This window comes from Berghia stephanieae, chromosome 4 (genome assembly GCF_034508935.2).
Source record: "Berghia stephanieae isolate SIO BIC M18660-M18661 chromosome 4, UCSD_Bste_1.3, whole genome shotgun sequence".
Taxonomy (NCBI): Eukaryota; Metazoa; Mollusca; class Gastropoda; order Nudibranchia; family Aeolidiidae; genus Berghia; species Berghia stephanieae.
In genome coordinates this window covers 44,438,747-44,458,456 of record NC_088363.1, presented here as the reverse complement: position 1 = coordinate 44,458,456, position 19,710 = coordinate 44,438,747, and the positions used below count along the sequence as shown (strand labels likewise).

The following is a 19,710-nucleotide window of genomic DNA, read 5'->3' as shown; positions in this document are numbered from 1 at the left end:
TGTACGGAGTTGACGCTGTGATTAACTGGGATCAAAATATAGAGCTACAGAAACGGGCAAATTAATAATTGATATATCAAAATATTGCGCATGCTTTTAATTAAACTATGTGCACTCTGTAGCACCATTCAATGTTGGACATCGAAATAAGATCATGACATTTGAAACATGTCAAATGAAAATTTAATTCACCGCCCTAATGCCTTAGAGACGTGGATATATTTACAGGTCTGATAATCCAACGCAACCGCTTGATTTAACATTGCTGTAATGGAGAGTATAATATTATTGTCCGGGTAAAATAGTATCTCCATTACAACAATGAGCCCATAAAAAATGGGTCACCAGACCTGCAAATAAGTACACGTCGCCATTAAGAATTACATTTATATACGACGACGCAATATAATGAGATGCACTGCAAATCGCTTTGTAAAGGGTTCCAAGCTGTGTGCACTTAATATGCAGGTCTGATAATCTGACGTTATTAAGGGCTCGTTTTAACATACTACACTATAATGGACAATAGTTTGCGTTGGATTGAGAGTATTTCCATTTCAACAATGAGCAAATAACAATTTGGGTTATCAGACCTACAAATATGTACAAGTCGGTTCCAAGCCAATAACGTTACAGAACATTGAAAAGAGAAAAAAAGACGTATAGGCAGTTAAACGTAACTTCTTTTTTTTTTCACAGAAAGGACACACTGTTACCGCCAAATAATCATGTTACACCTGAGTATGGTGAGAAAATAATGAGTCAAGTGCCTATTCCAAATATCTCATTCCGCGCCGCCCACCGTGGGATTTGAACCTTTAACATATATGTTGCAAGCCCAGTCTATTCTCCTTCTTTTCCTTAAGCAAAATTTACCGCTATAGCACGACTTTTAAGAGCTTAATCCGTTATAACAGGGGCGCGAAACCCACTCAACATCTCCGAAATACAATGAATTAGCCTACATGACGCTCAACTACGCCTACAGCTTAAGGCAAGGCAACCGAGAGCTAGGCTAGGCCAAGTTCACGAATGCTCTCTCTCTCTCTCTCTCTCTCTCTCTCTCTCTCTCTCTCTCTCTCTCTCTGTGTGTGTGTGTGTGTATGTGTGTGTATAGGCTACTTACCTCTCTCTGCTACATCATTTAAAATGATGATTTATGCCATTTTGGGTTATTTCCCTTCCAATTCAGTTTTAATAGGACTCGGTTATAACATGGATGTTAGGCTTGTCCCACCATCACTGTTAATATTGAGGTTCCACTGTACTTAGATGACATGTCGTAACTTAGATAAGATAGGAATCAATAATTATCGACGCTTATTTAATTGGTCATGGGTGAATGGATTATAATTTTTTTAAACATATTCCTATCTTCAGTGAGACATTCTTCATAAATCGTTTAAGACTCTCCCTCTGTTTGCAGCTCTTGAAGACAAATATTTTTTTTCTTTCATTTAATGGAGGTTGGATATTGCCACCCGCTTACAATATTACATTGATCGTCGTACTTTTGGTGCTGGGTACATATTATATATAGTTTCTTATGGATTATTAGTTCTATAATTCTCCTTCCGTTTGCAGCTTTTGATGCTGTGCGTTTAGTTAAAAAACTAACATCCGCCAACCCGATATACAGAACTATGTGTAACCTTACAATTTTAAAAGTCAATTTGATACAATTTACTGAGAACTACGACTAGTCAAAAAGAATAGCTGGCTAAAAAAAAATATCAAAGAGCTGAGTGATGTCAATTTCTATCCTTCTATTGAGGACAGTTTTTTCCCCCGCTATCATCTAGTGGATATTGCCATCTCACTTACAATGTAGATCGTCGTTTTTCGATGCTGGGTCCATTCTGAAAAGATGTTTACAGTTACTTGTAGATTAGATCTATAATTTAAGATTCTCCCTCCGATTACAGCTATTGAAGGTAGTTTTTTTCCGCCTCCATTTTGTGGATATTGTCTTTCAGTTACAACACAGACCGTCGGACGTTGGTGTTTGGTACATTCTGAAAAGCTGTTTAGAGTTTCCGGTAATTAGTTATATAACTTAAGATTCTCCCTTCGTTTGCAGCTATTGAAGACAGTTTTTTTTTTCTCGCTTTCGTTGAATGGAGATGGCCATTAGCTTGAAATGTAAATGATCTGCTAAAATATCTGATATTTTTTTCCCTGTTGATTTCAAAGCGTCCAACAGCTTTATCGTATTTTCTGATGTGACTTTGAAAGTTAAAAGAGTTGTCTCCTCATACTCATAGTTAAATAAATCTAACGTGTGAGAAACTGGCTGAGATGATAAAATACGCGTCTTTCTAAAGTACGACAGTTAACTGGTTTAAAAGTTATAAGTAAAAAGAAAAGAAAATCAGAACAAATATACAATGAGTGTGGTATTGGTGACAATGAAACTTTTAAATACACGTGTAGTTTTAAACCTCATAATACTGGCATTTTTATCATTACTTTGTCATGGAACTATTGGGACAGGCATGTCCTGTGACTCAGATGGTGGAGACTTGCGCAGTGGCTTTTGGAATAGAGCAGAATTCAAAACGGGAGTGTATTTCAAAATGAATCCTATAGGCAGCCCGTGGATTTCGAGTACAGCAATGAAATGTATTATCAAATGTTACAAACTTTATGAAAATTGTAAGAGCGTATCTTTCGATAACGACACGGGTTCTTGTACACCCGGAAGTTGGGTGATTAAAGGCAAGGATCCCGCCTTACAAACGTCAAACCACGCTATGTATATTTCCCAAGATTGCGTTGTGTGTGATGAATTTGAGGGCTTCAACTTTTTCGATAAGAACAATGTATTTGCTTGTATTTTCGTGTCGGATAACGCAATGAGCCAACCGGATGCTGTCACAGCGTGTGCAGACAGAGGTGGAATTTTGTACACGCTTAAAACAGTGGAGAGGTTGACGATTCTTGAAGATCACTACGCCTTAGGGGAAAATTTGTGGGTTGGGCTAAAGGACAAGGGTTTTAGAAAATTTTACTGGTCCGATGGAGGCTATTTCAACCCTATGTCATCTCTGTGGCCGATCATATGGAATACTGACCAACCGGACGGGGCATTGACACAGTTCTGTGCTGTGACCTGGAGCAGTGCTGTCAGAATTCATGACTGGTTTTGTGACGATCTGCAGCGGTATCTTTGTGAAAGAGTTCTTGTCTAGGACTAGGATGTCTTCAGAGAATTGGCTATATATGATAAAGAAAGACACGAACGGGAAAAATAAAATTGACAAAGTAAGACTAAGACAAAGGATGGTTTATATGCAATAATATGTTATAAACAGATATGAGCTGAAATACATCCACATTTAAAAAAACGTTTATAGATTATTAGCAAGGCGTTTCCTAACAGAGAAATTGAATACTGCACTTGGTTCACTCAGACGGTATACTTGCATCATTGCGTTGTCAAAGTTGACTGTTGGGAGTGATAGGGAATTTGTTGATTTCTTTAGTGAAAGAGTTCTCCACGAATTGTAGAACATGTTTTCAGAAAATGAAATATAAAGAAAAGACTCCATGTGATTATAACGATCTCGAGAGATATTGTAAAGATGAAGAAAATCATTGGAGAGGGTAGGTAGTGACCTAACTGAATAATGGGCAAATGTGAAATGTTTTAGACTAACGTCCGTATGAAAGATGAAGACAATTTTAATGTCATATTCATATAATCGCTGTGACGAGAGTGTGAAAAGATGGCCAGGTGTTCTATTCAAAGAGGTCTACATTGTGTCTTTTGTAAATATGTCAGAATTAATGCCTAGAAAAGTTCAGATCTGTGTCAATATCTTTGTGATTTTCTTTCTGCTTTTTCTGGCAGTTTCACACACAGCTTATCTTACTCCATGGACATAGACAGAGAAACGATTCTCTACACAAATTTAGCAGGTCGTTTCTGAACAGAGAGAAACTGTCTTTGCCCCTGGTTGACATGTTGTGGGCAGTTGTATGGAAAATGTTGACCCTCTCAATAACCGATTTATTCAGCTTTGTGCTGTATACCTTCATCATAGTTACGGATAGACTTCACGTATGAGATTGCTACAAACTGTGCTGATTTCTATTTGAAAAGACTGTCTATGAATTTTAGATCGCGTCTTGAGAAAATATGATATATAAAGACAATTGTTTTTTTGCAAATAGAAAAGTTGTAAAGATAAACGTGAGAAAGGTCATAAAGGGCTTTCATGTTATATCTTCATATTTGGTTTTATTATATGAGGCGCTCTAGAGAAGTAGTCCATAATATGTCGAATATCATGTAAGTTGAGTTCTCGGTATGGTGTAGAAAAGTGACGGAAATTCTAAGAGTGTTAGTACAAAAAGGACGCCTAACAGGCGACTAAAACTGAATGTAATGAAAATCAGTTCCATGTGACCTGCTGGGGGAATAAATGAACATAGTGAAGCGCATTGAGCGATGTAAATTTGTGGAAATGTGCTATATAAATGGTCATATTTATTTTTAAATTCAAAAATTGTTAAGTTTCGGTTATGGGTGGAACAGATTCTTTATTTCATACCAGACCCATTTCAGCAAAGTATGAGTAGCTGGGTGGGTGTAAGATCTGTTAGAAAGTGTACTTAACGATAAATCTGTCCATTTAACATTCTTGAAGCCGGGATAAACTCCAGCTTCATGGGCCTTGTGACTAGGGGGGATTTCTTCACTTGTGAACATTATTTTAACATTATTGACAGTCGTGGGTCATCATAGTCATATCCAATATCCACCCACTGTACACACGGATCCATTCATTTTTGAATTCTAGGCTGCCAAAAGCTGTGAACTGTGAAAGGTATTGTACAGAAATAAATCTTGTGACAGCTTAGAAACAAACAATTAGAATTAAATTAAAAATACCAAACATGCAACGTTTCGGGCTCAGAAAATCGTCTTTTACAAACCAAAAAAGAAAAGTTAAAACCTCAATACATGACGTTAAATTCGTGTTTATTGACCGGATGGTATTGATGTTTTTAGCTGTTTCTTTTGTTTTTAAAGATTTACGGCGCTTGCTTGCAGGTCATGTCGGCTCCATGTAAAAAGAGAGAAAATAGGATAGTACTAAAAAAAATCGAGATTTACAATTAAAACACACGAGAAATGGTATGACAAAGGGGAATGGTTTAAATAGAGAATGGATATAGATTCCAAGAGCATACTGCCAGTGTACTTTTTTGAGATTACCTAACAGTCTCATCCAGACATAAGCAGAGGATCACACTCAGAGGAATATGCTCAAATGTTTACAAATCTTTATAATATATACCCCCCCAAAAGAAAATAATAATGATTATTGAACAATAAATATTCAAAAATAAATATAAAAGCTGAAAAAAAAAAAATCAAAATACCAAACACCAAACGTTTCGTTTTCAAAACCCTTCTTCAGAAAACAAAAACAAGTTATATATACCCCCCCCCCCCCCCCAAAAAAAAAAAAAAAATTATTATTGAACAATAAATAACAGAGAGACGATGTCCCACAACTATAACTTTATATTTGACTGTTTTCCTCCCAGGCAAGACTCCCGCAAGGGCCAGGACTAACTAAGTAATCTCATTCTAAGGCAAAGATAGAAAGAAACTCTGCAAAAAAATTAATAATATAGAGGGATAGAAGGCCCAGCAAGTGACCTCCTGTCCACCATGAAAGGTCAAAAGACCCCACCCAAACATCGATCCATTCATTATGAAATCTAGGCGAAGCAGCTAGAAGCTATGGACTGTAGAAAGTGATGTTCAAAAATAAATATAAAAGCTGAAAAAAAATATCAAAATACCACACACTAAACGTTTCGTTATCAAACCCTTCTTCAGAAAACAAAAACAAGTTAAAACCACAATACAGGACGTTAAATCCCCATTAATTAATTAACGTGATGTATTGACGTTTTAACTGTCGTAGTTGGTGTTGGCTGAAAGATTTTGAGCCTGAAGCGTTCCATGCTTGGTATTTTGTTCTTGTATGAAGCTGTTACTTACATTATAGAATACCACTAAATATAAATTTATTGTGTCTTTGAAGAATTAAATAAATAAGTAAATAAATAAATAAATAAATAAATAAATAATAAATGAATAAATAAATATAGATACATTGCTAATATTGTTTCGATTTTTAAAAAAAACAAAGATAACGAAAAAGAAGATTTGAGCTTTGATAAAACACAGTATCCCTAAAATGTGCATAAAGCGCTTTACTAGCAGTCCCAAAAGAAAAACAAACCAACAATAAAATACCCCCCCCCCCCCAAAAAAAAAAAAATAATTGATTGAGCTGTTATATAACGCAATATCAGCTAAACGTGCTCAAAACGCTTTATAAAGGATCCCTAGCCAACAGTGGCAGCACTTAACATGTAGAACGAGACATGTCGCCTATTGGACGATATTACATTTTTTTTCCGACAGAGACAACGCTGTTAACAGTCAGGTTTTTCATTTTACATCTGAGTACGGCGAGAAAATGTGAGTTCACTCGACGCGTACATATATATATATGCAGGTCTGACATCCGAACCCACTTATGGGCCTTGTTTAACATTCTTGTAATAGACAACATTTTGCGTCATTTTTTTTTTTTTTGAGATTTCCATTACAACATTGAGCCCATAAGAAATTGGGTTATCAGACCTGCAAATAAATGCACATCAGATACACTCACATGTTAACATTTTCAAAACTAATGAATTAGAAATTAGAGAGATCATTTACAAATTTACAATGAAAGAAATGTCTTCTCTCAACCCCCCCCCCCCCCAAAAAAAAAACAACAAAAAACAAAAAAAAACAAAACAAAACAACAAAAAACAAACAAACAAACCTACTACACATTTTCAATGAAAGAAATATCTCTCAACGCCCCCCCCCCCCCCAAAAAAAAAAAAAAAAAAAAAAAAACAAACAAAAAAACAAAAACAAAAACAAACAAACCTAGCTACTACACATTTGCTGCTACAACACAGCAAAGGATCCCCATCGAGACCCGGATAATAAAAAAAAAAACCCGAGCAATCTCAATCTCAATCCAGAACAAAGGCAGAGAGCAACATGGAAAGGGAAGAAAAAAAACCCAGATACATATAGGGGATAACAAGTACAAGACACAGCAAGTAACCATGGATCATCATTGATCACCCTGGGTCAGGGTATAAAAAAAATAATTAATGCCTTTTGCGCCACGACATCATAAGATATCGTCGCCTAGGCATTTCACGAAGGAATATAGATAACTCATCAAACAAGATGTCTGATGTCAACAGGAATCACCCATGTTGTCCAAGTGAGCAAATTGGGGGTTACTAATCTTGCTCAAGGAAAAAAACCAAAGTGCCTGAAGGGGGGCTCGAACCCAGGTCATCCGGATCACAAAGCCTTAACCACTCGGCCACTTCGCTCCCCAGCAAGTAACCATGGATCATCATTGCCTTTTTCACCCTGGGTCAGGGTATAGACTACAGAAAAGTTTCCATCCCTCTTTATCTTGAGCTAACTATTTTTTTTAAAAATCCCGTTCCATGTCTTATCACTTCTCTGTTTTTCAGCTTCCTTAACTTTTCTTCATGTTCCCCGTGGCCTTCCCCTTGATCTTCTGCCCTGTGGGTTCCAGTCCAATACTTTCTTTGTTATAGTGGAGTCATTCTTTCTAAGGGGTGTGCCCAATCCACCTCCATCGCCTTTTTTTCTATTTCCTCTCCCACTGGTTTCTGCCGTGTTCTTTTCCACATTTCTTCATTCTTAATCCTGTCCATCCATTTTATTCTGAGTAGCTTACACATGCACCTGTTTAAGAAAATCTGTATCCTCCTTACACATGCCTGCGATGCATTCCAAGTTTCACATCCACACAGTAGGACTGACCTCATGATGCATAAACTAGGAATTATTTGGGGGTTGAAAATCGAAAAGAACGTACATGAACATTAGAGTAATACATTGGAATCCTTATAAACCAAACACCGCCGCATCAGGAAGATTGGTTGACTATGAGCAATGTTGACTTTATCCAGAATCAATGGAACACGCTTAGAAGACAGAGAACAGTATTATTATTATTGGGACCAACAAGAGTTGTTGACTTTAAGGAAAAGCTGACTTTAGATGTGTTGAGTTTATGCGGATTCGACTGTATTTTATATGAGACGTCGGTTAAGTTAATAGGTTCTATGTTTTTTGAGAATAGATAATATGGTTTCTTTAAATGTGACTCGCCATCTCAAAACGGTATTATGTCGGGATGAGTCAGACCCCGAAATGTGAATTTAGAAGTAAAATGATAACGAGTAGGACCTTAGAATAAATTGGCAATGCAATAAAATAGTAGGCTATTCCGTCAATTGCCCTGTGCTCATTTGCATAAGCACTGAAATACGTCCAGACACCTTTTAAGAATATTTTTTGTTTGTTTGTTTGTTTGTTGCTTTAGGTCTCTTCCAACACAATTGAGGTTATATGAGAGACCGCTGAAACAAAAAAACAAGCAATCTAACAAAAATAGTACAAATGTCAATCAAAAGCATAACCTAAAGATATCATAAGCTAAATTATAAATAACCAAGAACAAACAGGCAGAGGATTTACAGGAAAAAAAATATCCCCTGTCAAAAATACAATCACAAACCAAAGAAGCAGGATAGGCTAGTAAAGAGAAGAAGAAACGACATCACTATCGGATCGTACACCCATGCGAACATCATAGGTATATGATTCAAGGGTGATGCTCCCATCCAACCACCCGCTAAGAATATTTACTTAAGGACATATATACAGTCCGTAAATAGTATTTATACCACAGCATAGCGAAGAGAAAGAAACTCCATGTATTATCTTTTAGAGTATATATATTTTTTGTTTTTAAAGGCTTTACAGCGCTTGCAACACATTAAGGTCATATCAGCGCCAGTAAAATGGAAGAAAACGGGATAATAAAAACTTCTAGAATTACAATTAAAGCATCCGAGAAAAGAGAAGACAAAGAGGAATTGGTTCAAAAAGGGAACATACATAGATTCCAAGAGCACACTATCAAAGTCTCATCCAGACACAAGCACAGGTCTCTACTAAGAGGAATACACTCAAATGTTTACAAATCATTTATAACATGTAAACAAAACATAATGCAGTGCAAAATAGAGAGATGATTTACAAGTAAAAAGAATATCATTTCGCAAAACTCTAACGATACATTTGACTGTTTCCCTCCCAGCTAGGGTATCTGGCTAAGTAATCTCATCCCAAGACAATGACAGAAAGCATGTTGGAAAACAGATAATAGGGAGATAGAAGACACAGTAAGTGCCTCCCTGCCCGCTACGGGAGGTCAGGAAGCCCCACCCAGTCATCCTGACATTTCAGACCAATCTTACTTTAAATCCATCTTTCAGCATTTGGCTCACACTAACAACGTGAGCATTTTTATATATAGCACAATATCTACTAAGCGTGCTCAAAGTGCTTTACAAGCACTTGTCTGAGGCAAGGTCACAACTGTGACCCACCCTCTGTAAGTGGTATTATGTCAAGAGGAACTAGACTAATGACTAATAGTTGCAGCAAATTTAATTTATAGCCACAGCTATGAACATTTGGTTTAATTTCTCTTCCTTATGAAGGAAAATAAATACACATCGTTTCTTGCATTCCTCAAAATCTCATAGTTCGTATTCCTTATCACTTTAGTTCTAAAGTTAGTTTTCTGGGTCAGTTTCACCATCACTTTGAGAGAGTGGATCACAATTATGATTTGAAAGAAAGATGCTCCTGCCATTAAAGTAAGGGTCAAAACCTGAAACCTGTTCCATTGAGGGAGTGGGTGGAGGAGGGAAGGGAGTATGTTTTGGTTTTAAGGGTAATACATACACCGCTTGCATTTAGGTCATTTCAGCGGCAGTAAAAAGGAAGAAGATGGGATAGTCAAAGCATTCTAGATTTACAATTAAAAGCACACGAGAAAAAGAAAGACAAAAGCGAATGGTTCAAGTAGGGAACATGTAGATTTCGGGAGCATAGCGTCAGCGGTCTTAGTTTGAGATCACCTAAAAGTCTCATTCGGACATAAGCACAGTCAAATGTGTACAAACCATTATATATTCAAAAAAAAAAAAAAAAAAAATATAATAAAACAAAACAAAGAATGATTTACAAGGAAAAAAAATATCATCTCCCAAAATGTACACTATACATTTGACTGTTTTCCTCTCAGCCAAGGACTCCGACCAAGGTCAAGACAAAACAAAGTAATTTTATTCAAAGACAAAGACAGAAAGCGTGTTGAAAAACAGCTATAGGGGGATAAAAGACAAAGAAAGCGTCTCCTTGCCCACTATGGAATGGGATAGGAAGGAGGCGAATACTATCTAGCCACCTAACAAATGGATAGATACTGATAAAACCACAATGAACACACACTCAATTTCATGAAAAATTTATTTTATACTTGCTCAGTGTCTCTCTCATACTTTCCTCTCTCAGCCTATCTCCAACTCTCTTTCTCTCTCTGCCTTTTTGTAAAGTGCAAAACTGTCAAACGCCTTGCATTCTTCATCATTTATTCATCATAAACCATCTATTTTACAACTTTCATTTAAATCCGTCCCCATTTTCTATCAAGTCAAACTTACACCATTCAGACAACTGGAATTTTAGTATATTTACATAATTGTCTCAGAATCATAGTCATAAAAAAACAAAAATAAAAACATGTGTGCATTTATATTATATAGCACAATATCCACTAATCATGCTCAAGGTTCCTAGCCAACAGCAATACTTAACATATAGGACCAGACATGACACCAATAAGGCGATATAACAGGTTTTTTTTCCAACCGAGACAACACTTTTTATAGCCAGGACCTCATTTTAAACCTGAGTACAGTGAGAGAATGTGAGTAACGAGCCTTTTGCCAAGGACTCAACTATGCGCCACTCACAGCGGGACACTCCAGTCTGAAGGCGAATGTCATACCACTGGACCACATAGTCGCACAATAGATACAGAGTACAAAAAAAAAGCATTCTAGTATAAAGAATTGAGCAAACAAATGAATTAAATAGTTTCAAAAAAGAACAAAATACCTAACAAGGAATGTTTCAGGCCCACAACCTGTTTTCGAATCCAAATCTTTCCATGTCCTTTATTTTGTCCTTTCATTTAAAATCTGTTTTATTCATTTTTGTTCATTACTGTTTGCAGTTCACAACTCGTAGCAGCTATGTTTTCATAAAAATTGTTGAAAGGTCCTAAAAGTCACTGTTGTTTAACTTAGTGTGTTTTGATCCTATTTTGCCCAATTCAGGATGATGTATCCACACTATAACAACAACTACTATCAACAATCTAGTTTTGTCACTCCACGAATCTGAACACATCGCTGACAACCTTCCATTTATTGTCCTGTGCAGTCAGGATGACACTTTGAGTGAAGGGTTTGAACCCGTGGTCTGTGAACCGAACTTTCCCACTGAAGGTGACCAGTATGGACGATGTGTCATCACCTGGAAGAAATAAAGATGATGATGACCTAGAGTAGGCTTCTCAGCGATATTAGCATTGCATTTTGGAAAAAGTATGGAGCTATCACTTATATCAATAATGATGGGAAATGAAGGGAAAAGAATTACCAGGTGAAAACAGAGAATAAACATATCACAAATTCAGGGGACCAATTCTGTCCCCAATTGGTTGCTGGAACGGTCAGTGCTAGTGCGCCCTATCTCACTCATTCTTTCTCTCTCTCTCTCTTTCTCTCAGCCAGGCAGTGGGCGTCATATTAGTTGGGTCCCAGGGTCGACTCCCTTGAGAACCTTGCAATAATTTTATTCTCCGTTTTCATCTGACACTTATCCATTCGAACTATTGCCTTGTAACACATTAAAGTAATGTTCAGCAAGGTCATTTCTACATGGGTAGCATTATATCCATGGGAAAGATGCGTTACAGTGGAATCCTGATAACACCAACACCGTAGGACCAGAAAGATTGGTTGACTTTAAGCAGGGTTGACTTTATCCATTGTCAATGGAGCACACGTAAATCAGAAAAATTTGGGATCAACAAGAGCAGATTCAATATTATCCCACTTGACCAAGACTTGATGACAACCTGACTATGACTACTAGTGAGAACAAAAGGACGTCTCAGGTAAATTCTACTACTGCATCATATGGAAATTTTGTTCCTTATGACTATGACCTGCTTGGAGAATAAGCATTGAGAAGCACATTGATCATGGTGAATTTTTGGCAATGAGCTAAACAAACATTCATCTATATCTATCTATCTTAAATGATTAATTCAGTAATTTATGTAATATCCTTGTGAAAATCTGTAAGGCTGTTTAAAGGGCTCAATAGATTGACACCATTAGGCAAGTTGTTCCATATATGGAATGTATTTGGGAATCATTAATTTGATACCATGACTGCCTAATATGTATTTAGTTCAACTTCAACCCTTCAACCCTTCTTATGAGCTTCTAGAGGCAAAATTTGCATTAGTTCAGTGTAATAACAGATGCTGTTGACCACAGGCACGAATTCTCAAATGAGATTTGGTAAAAAATTAAAGTGGAAAAAATTCGAAAAAAAATAAATAAATACCATTGTAAAAGATTGAGGCCTCCTTCACCATATAAGTGTAAGATCCCTATAACATAAGGTGTAAAAATTATATAAATAACAAACCCACCAAGTATGATGTACAAAACAAACATACATCATCAAAGCATACCAACCTGCGACAACCGGTTGTGTATCCATGCCTTCTATAAAATGATTTGACGTGGGTAAATTGTCAAAAAATTTACTGATTTGTTCAAGTCCTGTCAGGGGGTGACCGTTCCACACTAGATGGGCGTCTTCACGGTAGATTTTATTCAATAACTGAAAAGGTAAATAGAAAATAAAAATCAAATTGACAAATGAAAATGATAGATTTTTCTAGCATCTTTCCCATTGTAAAGTAAAGCTCAGTGGAGATTAACTCAACTGAATTCTGGACTAGTATGTTATAGTCCAATTCAAAATTCATGATCATACTCTTTGACTCCTATCTTTGAAAATGTATGATAAATTTCATTGCAATTTGATATGATGGCTTAGATTCAGATGGCACAACTGGTTCAAAAGTTAGTTTTTTAACGATCTATAAAAATCAAGGACCCTGCCTTCTATCATAATAGATTTACTGTATATTTGTGTTTCATATTGTTTCACAACATATTAACACACTACACATATATGCTAATCAGGGATTTACGAGTGGAATTGAGAAATATTCACTGCACAACAAAAAGGTTATATGCAGCATGTCGTACAGATTAAGTTCGCATTCCTTTTCACTAAAAAACACTCACAATATTGTAAAAGTGTAAGTGAAACAGGGATGGGAATGGTGTCTGATTGTTTGTTTTGTGTACAAATTGAGGTGGTGGGGTCAAGAATTCTGCTCTGGGTCCACACGATACCCCTTCTTGAGAATAGTCATCATAACATTATGCTGTGTGTGTTACTGTAAAGATCTAATGATCTGGATGGTAAAAACGAAAACACAGTAAAACATCTAAGGAATTAGTGATTGTGAGGCAACCATAAAAGATACATTATTTGTATTTAGCATTCATTAAGTCTAGTAAAATCTAAGACTGTATGCAAAGGTTCGTGATAATACATAACACAGTTTGAGAGAAACATATCAAAATGTGAGATCTGGCTGGCAGATGTTAGGAGTTTTTGAACAAAACAGAATGCATCAATTGATCCCAGGCAGAGATAAGAGTGGAATGTCAAATTTAATGGAATTTAGAAATTCTTAGACCCTTCTTTTGTTATTTTTTTACAGCTGAGCTTACACTAATCCAGAGCTGCCTAATTGAAATTTCAAAAATTCGTATTTCCCAGGGAAAAAAAAAAAAAAAGAAAAAGTCAATTTAAATAGCTTTAGAAATAAATAATTTGCCTTCAGCATGATCCAAAAATGCTCCACTGTCCTAAATATAGGTTCTAAGAAACAAAACATTCTTTTTCAACAAGATTTTATTGAATCAAAAAATTTGTAATTCTACATCGTAGTACTAGCAGGTCTGCACTACTCTTACATTGGATCCTTTCACGTTTTCACCACACAAAAAAAAAGGAACATTGATTTGATTCTGGCTTTAATGAATCATGATGCCCAAGTCGTATTCCTCCTATATACTGCAATTAGCACTCCCATTGTAACCAAATTAATATGGAAAAAATTTTAACATTAAAGAAATAAAAAAAAAATTATAAATAAATAAATAAAATTCCCTTTATTCATTCTCATGAAGAAATTTGTCTTTGGGCTCTATTCAAATGAAAGACTAGAATAACCCATGCGTTAACCGCAGTGCAGCGAGTTAGGGTGCGGTGACATGTTCAAGGCTACACAGTGGGTACAAAGCAAAGACCAATATGTTGAGCCACACTGCCTCATGACTTTCTAGGACTAATCATAATCATGGTCAAATCTTAACAGATCTTACCTGTCTTCTTTTGTCAACAGCTTCATGGTACAGACTTGAAAACTCACTCACAGCCATGGTCGCTTGGTCAATACGAGATCGAATATTCTAATGAAATAAAAAAGAAGTAGAGTTATAATCATGAAGGTCTGCCATCTGATTGAGAAATAGCATTGCTGAAGTTTGTGCAGTTGTGTCCAAATGACAAGAGTGTTTGTGTCTGTATTGTACGCAAGAGAGAGAGCGAGAGAGAGAGAGAGAGAGAGAGAGAGAGAGAGAGAGAGAGAGAGAGAGAGAGAGAGAGATATAGAGAGAGAGAGAGGGGGAGAAAGAGAGAGAGAGAGAGTGAGAGGGAGAAAGAGATAGAGGGAGAGAGGGATAGAGAGAGATGCATTGGGAGAGACTGAGGATGAGACAGTAGGAGTAGGAGAGGAGACATTTTCATTGAATTGAAAAATATCAAATACGACGTGAATTTGGAGATATAAATTGAGTCCCTGCAGCCAACTTACTTCTACATTTACCGGTATATTATAACTTCAAATATGTATGCCGATCTAAACGTTTTTCCACTTTTTGTTTTTCTTTCACAAAATTAGATGACCATTCAGTCCAGAGAAGCCATTACTATGAATTGTGAATATGAAAGATAAGGGTGGTGGTGGGGATTGTCATGAAGAAACAGCACCATGTCGTTGCATTATTTTTAAAACACCAAACAAATACCAAAAAATTCCATAGGTACATTTCCGAGAAAGAATTAAAATATAACGTGATACAGTGGAATCCTGTTGAAATAGATGTATGGGACTGGTGAGAAAAATCCGTTATAGCAGGATTCTTGTTATAATAAACTCAAGGGAAATAATTACACGGGCCTACTCTGGGTATTGGGTTATAATTATTCTTTTTATTATCTCCCCTGATACTGATAGTGATATCGTTGGACATGACCGTTGGGCATTAAGTATAGTTGATCAATTAAGATTCTGTTCGACTTTTTTTGTGGGGGGGGGGGGGGGGGGGGGGTTATTTTTAATCAGGTTTTCTTTTTATTTTGTACGTTATGGGCAGGGGTTGTTCCAGTTTTATTTATCCCATCTAACAAAATACAAATTCAAATACACACTCAACAATCCAGACAGACAATTCAAAAAATAACATGAAATTAAACAATATTAACTATCTAATTCTAACATTGCAGATGAAGTAAATTAAGTCACCACTTTCGTCCACTCATTCAAATCTTGAGATCTTAGGCAAATTCATGATACATAGCATGGGTAATATAGGTTATCATATTTTAAAAAACACTTGTTCTTATATCATGGATTTAGGTTTGAAAAAAGAGTCAATTGTTGACTGTTTCTTTGTACTGGTGGCAATGTCATTGATGAAATTGTCTAGGACGTTGATGTTCCCTAGCACTGACATGCCGTTTTCTTGCTGCATGCAAAACTGGCAAACCACTTCAAATGCCTGCAGTGTTGCTTTGGACAGAATGACGGCACCTTCTTCTGTTGTGTCTTTCTCTTCTATTATTTCTGAACTCTCTCCAGTTACACATTGTACTATGTCAGAGGTTGACAACTCCTCTATTGGAGTAAAACTCTCATCCACTGACAGATATTCATTGGCCGTCATACTCAGAGGCACTATGTCTCTCAGTCTGTCAAAAAGGTTGTCGATGTCGGTGCGATCGTTGATGGGTACAATATCGTGCACGGCATCTGACACTGACAGATCACTGTCCAAATCAACCATTGGAGACAGAGTAGTTGAGGTGATTTTGAATCCAGCGTGGCGAAAGCAATTTTGCAATGGTCTCCATCTTAACATCGTTCCATGCAGAAGCAGAGGTGTACATTGCATCCAACACACTCATTTTTAAGTAACTGTCGGCGCTCCCATCCTTGTCCATGGTGGCAATAAGTCGTTTTAGTACCCTCTTTCTGTAGAGTACTTTAAACGATTGGATAATCCCCTGGTCACAGGGTTGTAGTACACTTGTGGTGTTTGGCGACAGGAAAAACAGTTGGATGGCCTTCAAATCAGTGATATTATGTGGGTGCGCAGAGCAGTTGTCCACAATGAGTGTGACGCTTCTTCCTTACAGAATGAACTTTCTATCTAGCTTCCGCACCCATTGCTCGAAGATCGTACTTGTCATCCACGCCTTTCTATTGAATTTATACTCTGTTGGAAGAGCTTTGATGTTTTTGAAACACCGCAGCTTCTCGAACCTCCCTATTGTGAGGAGTGGCAACTTCTCCGTCCAATTCATGTTGGCAGCAACTAACAGTGTGATCCTCTCCTTTGGAATCTTGTTGCCACTGCACATCTCCCCCTGACTCGCAAGCGTGTGGTTTGGCAGGCACTTGTAGAACAGCCCAGTTTCGTCCGCGTTGAAGATTTAACCGGGCTGGTATTTCCTCAGGATTTCTTGCAGCTGACCTTTCCTCCAACTGTCAATAGTTTCGGTCGAAACTGAAGCTGATTCACCGCAAACGACTTTCATTGAAATGGCGTGTCTGGCCTTGAAGTGATTCAACCAACCAATGTCATGTCGAAGTTCTGGTGTCCTAGGGTTTTTGCAAGTTCATTGCCTTTTTCCATTAAGATGGGGCCTGAAATCGGGACACTGAGGCTTCTAGCCTGGTTGAATCATAGAACAAGCTGCGGTCAACATCTTCAAAGTCGGGCTTTCTTATTTTCTTCCTTTCTTGCTGGAATCGTCCACTGGTATACGCCGCAATAATGGTTTCTCTATCTCTCAAGATGGTGTGTAAGGTACTTGAAGCGATGTCATACGACCGACAAATTTCTGCTTTTGTTCGGATCTTTTTATCGACCTCTTCAATCAAAATAGCTTTGGTCTCAAGAGTTAAACATTTACATTTCTTGATAAATGATATAGAGTTAGAGGCCATTATAAAAATGTATTGAACAAGGATATGTCTTGACTGGTACTGATGAAAATTAAATTAAAACTGACTAGCCCTTGCTATGTTGACTGCTCGGCGTTGGCAATAAGAAAGAAAGGGACTCACAAGTTGCGTTCTCCCCTACCCAAGGCATCGTATAACACCACCATGTCGCCCCCATACCATTACGTTGTGAGTTCGTTCTGCTCGCTTGCACATCTCATGCCCTCCACTCGCATTCATTCGGTACATTGTAAGGTTCCGGTTCCCCCCCCCCCCCCCCCCGCCAACTCATCCCCCATCGTAATCAAAGAAGTGAGAGCCATTGTACTGGTTTAAGTGATTACATCTAGTCATCTTGCCTAACACCAGGCTCTTGTACGCGATGCCTAACAGCAAACACTGCTAGTGTGTTTCACGCAATGCGCCCATCTTATCTCTACCCCTCCAACCCCCCCTCCCCTCCTAACTCATTCCACGCAGTCTTCATTGTTTGTTTGCCCACTGAGGATATCCCATTCGCTATACAGACCATTGACGCATTATGTCATTTCGCAACCGACCAGGTTTTATTCGCTTTTACGCTGTACACAGCAGCAGCAGTTAGCAGCACTATTCCGTTATAACCGACTCACGTATTTGTCCAATTGCGTTATATAGCGATACTTTTTTTACAAAGATAAAGAAGAGAAAAAAACGGGGTTTAAGAAAGATGCCGCTACAACAGATTTCTCGTTATAAATGGACTCCACTGTACAAATGACCCAGATAGCTTACTTAGCTCACAAGCCATCAGACCATTTTCAGTTGGTACATTCGTAAAAAAGCGATTCTTGTAGTGGAGTAATTTTACCAATGAAATGCTTTGACTAGCAGCCAGATTGCCACATTTGATTTTTAAAAGATTTTTAAAAATTTCTTTCAAAAACATAAGGGTGCGGGGATAGACTACTAATCACAAATTTTCACTATGATTGACAGATGTCAAAAACTATAACTATGACACTTGGGATCTTCCGAAATAGGGGGTCATCCAACGTAAAGGATAAGTTGCTTATAAATTAAATGCCGTACTTAATTACAATGTATTTATTTCAAATTCCATACTTTACTCCTCTATGCTAATGTATCGAAACAGTATGCATTTGCAATGTACCGATATGAACATACTACTATCTAGGTCTGATTTCCAATGCAATTATGGACTTGATTAAACATTGTTGTAATGGACACTATTTTGCGTTGGTATAGAGTATTTCCAATACAACAATGAGCCCATAACAATATGGGTTATCAGACCCTTTTTGACATCAAACAAAATTCGACTGCAATTTCTCTTGATCAGCATATAAACATCAGTAAAATTACTGTTCTAAACAGGGACCACTTTATTACGATAGTACCCAGGTAGTGCCAATAAACCTGGTTAGTAGAAGCACAGTAGTAGTGAGTGGTGAAATGAGTGTGTACGTACAAGCACAGAGGTAGGTCAGGGTCCAGGGATATTCACTTATTCACTCCACACACACACACACGATTATAATTAATGAATCGGAGCCTGAATACCAATCTGCCTGAGACTGAGAGGATCGTGGCGAGGGAGTTTGGGACCTGGCCAATTCATATAATAAAACCAATAATCAATTAACAGAGTGAAAAGTAAATCATAACTTACAGGTGACGTCATTGTGTTATTGTTTTTTTTTTAATTTTTTTTTTTTACTGTTGGGATTTTGGGGTGGTGAAATCCAGTGAACCGAAAAGAGAAAGTAGAATTGAAATAAGAAATGTTTCATGATATTTTCTAGATATAATGAAATACATTGAGAAAAACAAAAGAAAGCAGATAGGAAAAGCTCATACTAATTGTCAACCATTTGATAATACAATGTAGTTAAAATTCATATTCATTGTCATGCTTTTAACGTCTCTTAGTGTATGACAATATTTGGCTTACAATAAATTTAACAGATGTAGAAGAAGATAACAAGTTGCCAAATTTTCCAAAATTATATCTATGGAGATATTTAAACGGGAATTCCCAGTGTTAAGACTTCCGTTTCATCCGACGACCTTTCTCTTTCTTTCATGTCAATTTAGTGCTGGGTCGAGTTTGAAACGATCAAATCGAGCGGGTTTTCGATCGAGTCCTCTAAAATCGAGTCGGTTTCGAGCGGGTTTCGAGTCAGTGACGTCATCGAGCAGTGATTCGTTTGAAAAAAAAAAACACGAGCAACTCGTTTGCCACAGGAAACTTCAC

At 37.2% G+C, this 19,710-nt stretch overlaps 2 protein-coding genes across 4 annotated transcripts; one reads left to right on the top strand and one right to left on the bottom strand.

Moving 5' to 3' along the window:
* Positions 1-2,049: 2,049 nt before the first annotated feature.
* Positions 2,050-5,423, top strand: LOC144972018 (uncharacterized). The gene has a single exon (XM_078913105.1). It carries the CDS (start codon positions 2,388-2,390, stop codon positions 3,189-3,191), a length of 804 nt encoding a protein of 267 aa, XP_078769231.1. The 5' UTR covers positions 2,050-2,387; the 3' UTR covers positions 3,192-5,423.
* Positions 5,424-10,447: 5,024 nt separating this feature from the next.
* LOC144970646 (NTF2-related export protein-like) lies at positions 10,448-19,490 on the bottom strand. 3 transcript variants are annotated; one of them, XM_078910478.1, is made up of 4 exons: positions 19,408-19,490; positions 14,548-14,634; positions 12,775-12,922; positions 10,448-11,536 (listed from the first exon to the last, which is right to left on the bottom strand). In XM_078910478.1, the coding sequence occupies exons 2-4, from the start codon at positions 14,602-14,604 to the stop codon at positions 11,388-11,390; spliced, it is 354 nt and encodes a 117-aa protein (XP_078766604.1). In that variant the 5' UTR covers positions 14,605-14,634; positions 19,408-19,490; the 3' UTR covers positions 10,448-11,387. The 3 variants fall into 3 exon arrangements, with proteins under 3 accessions (XP_078766604.1, XP_078766602.1, XP_078766603.1); XM_078910476.1 differs by lacking the exon at positions 19,408-19,490 and adding an exon at positions 19,126-19,275; XM_078910477.1 differs by lacking the exon at positions 19,408-19,490 and adding an exon at positions 18,925-19,048.
* Between the last annotated feature and the right edge of the window lie 220 nt (positions 19,491-19,710).

Bases quoted from the DNA above. Each gene is read 5' to 3' on its own strand.
- LOC144972018 (XM_078913105.1), top strand. From the start codon at position 2,388: ATGAGTGTGGTATTGGTGACAATGAAACTTTTAAATACACGTGTAGTT.
- LOC144970646 (XM_078910476.1), bottom strand. The intron at 12,923-14,547 runs GTAAGATCTGTT...TTACCTTTTCAG, and splicing joins CTGTTGACAAAAGAAGACAG to TTATTGAATAAAATCTACCG. The intron at 11,537-12,774 runs GTTGGTATGCTT...TATTTCTTCCAG, and splicing joins TACACAACCGGTTGTCGCAG to GTGATGACACATCGTCCATA.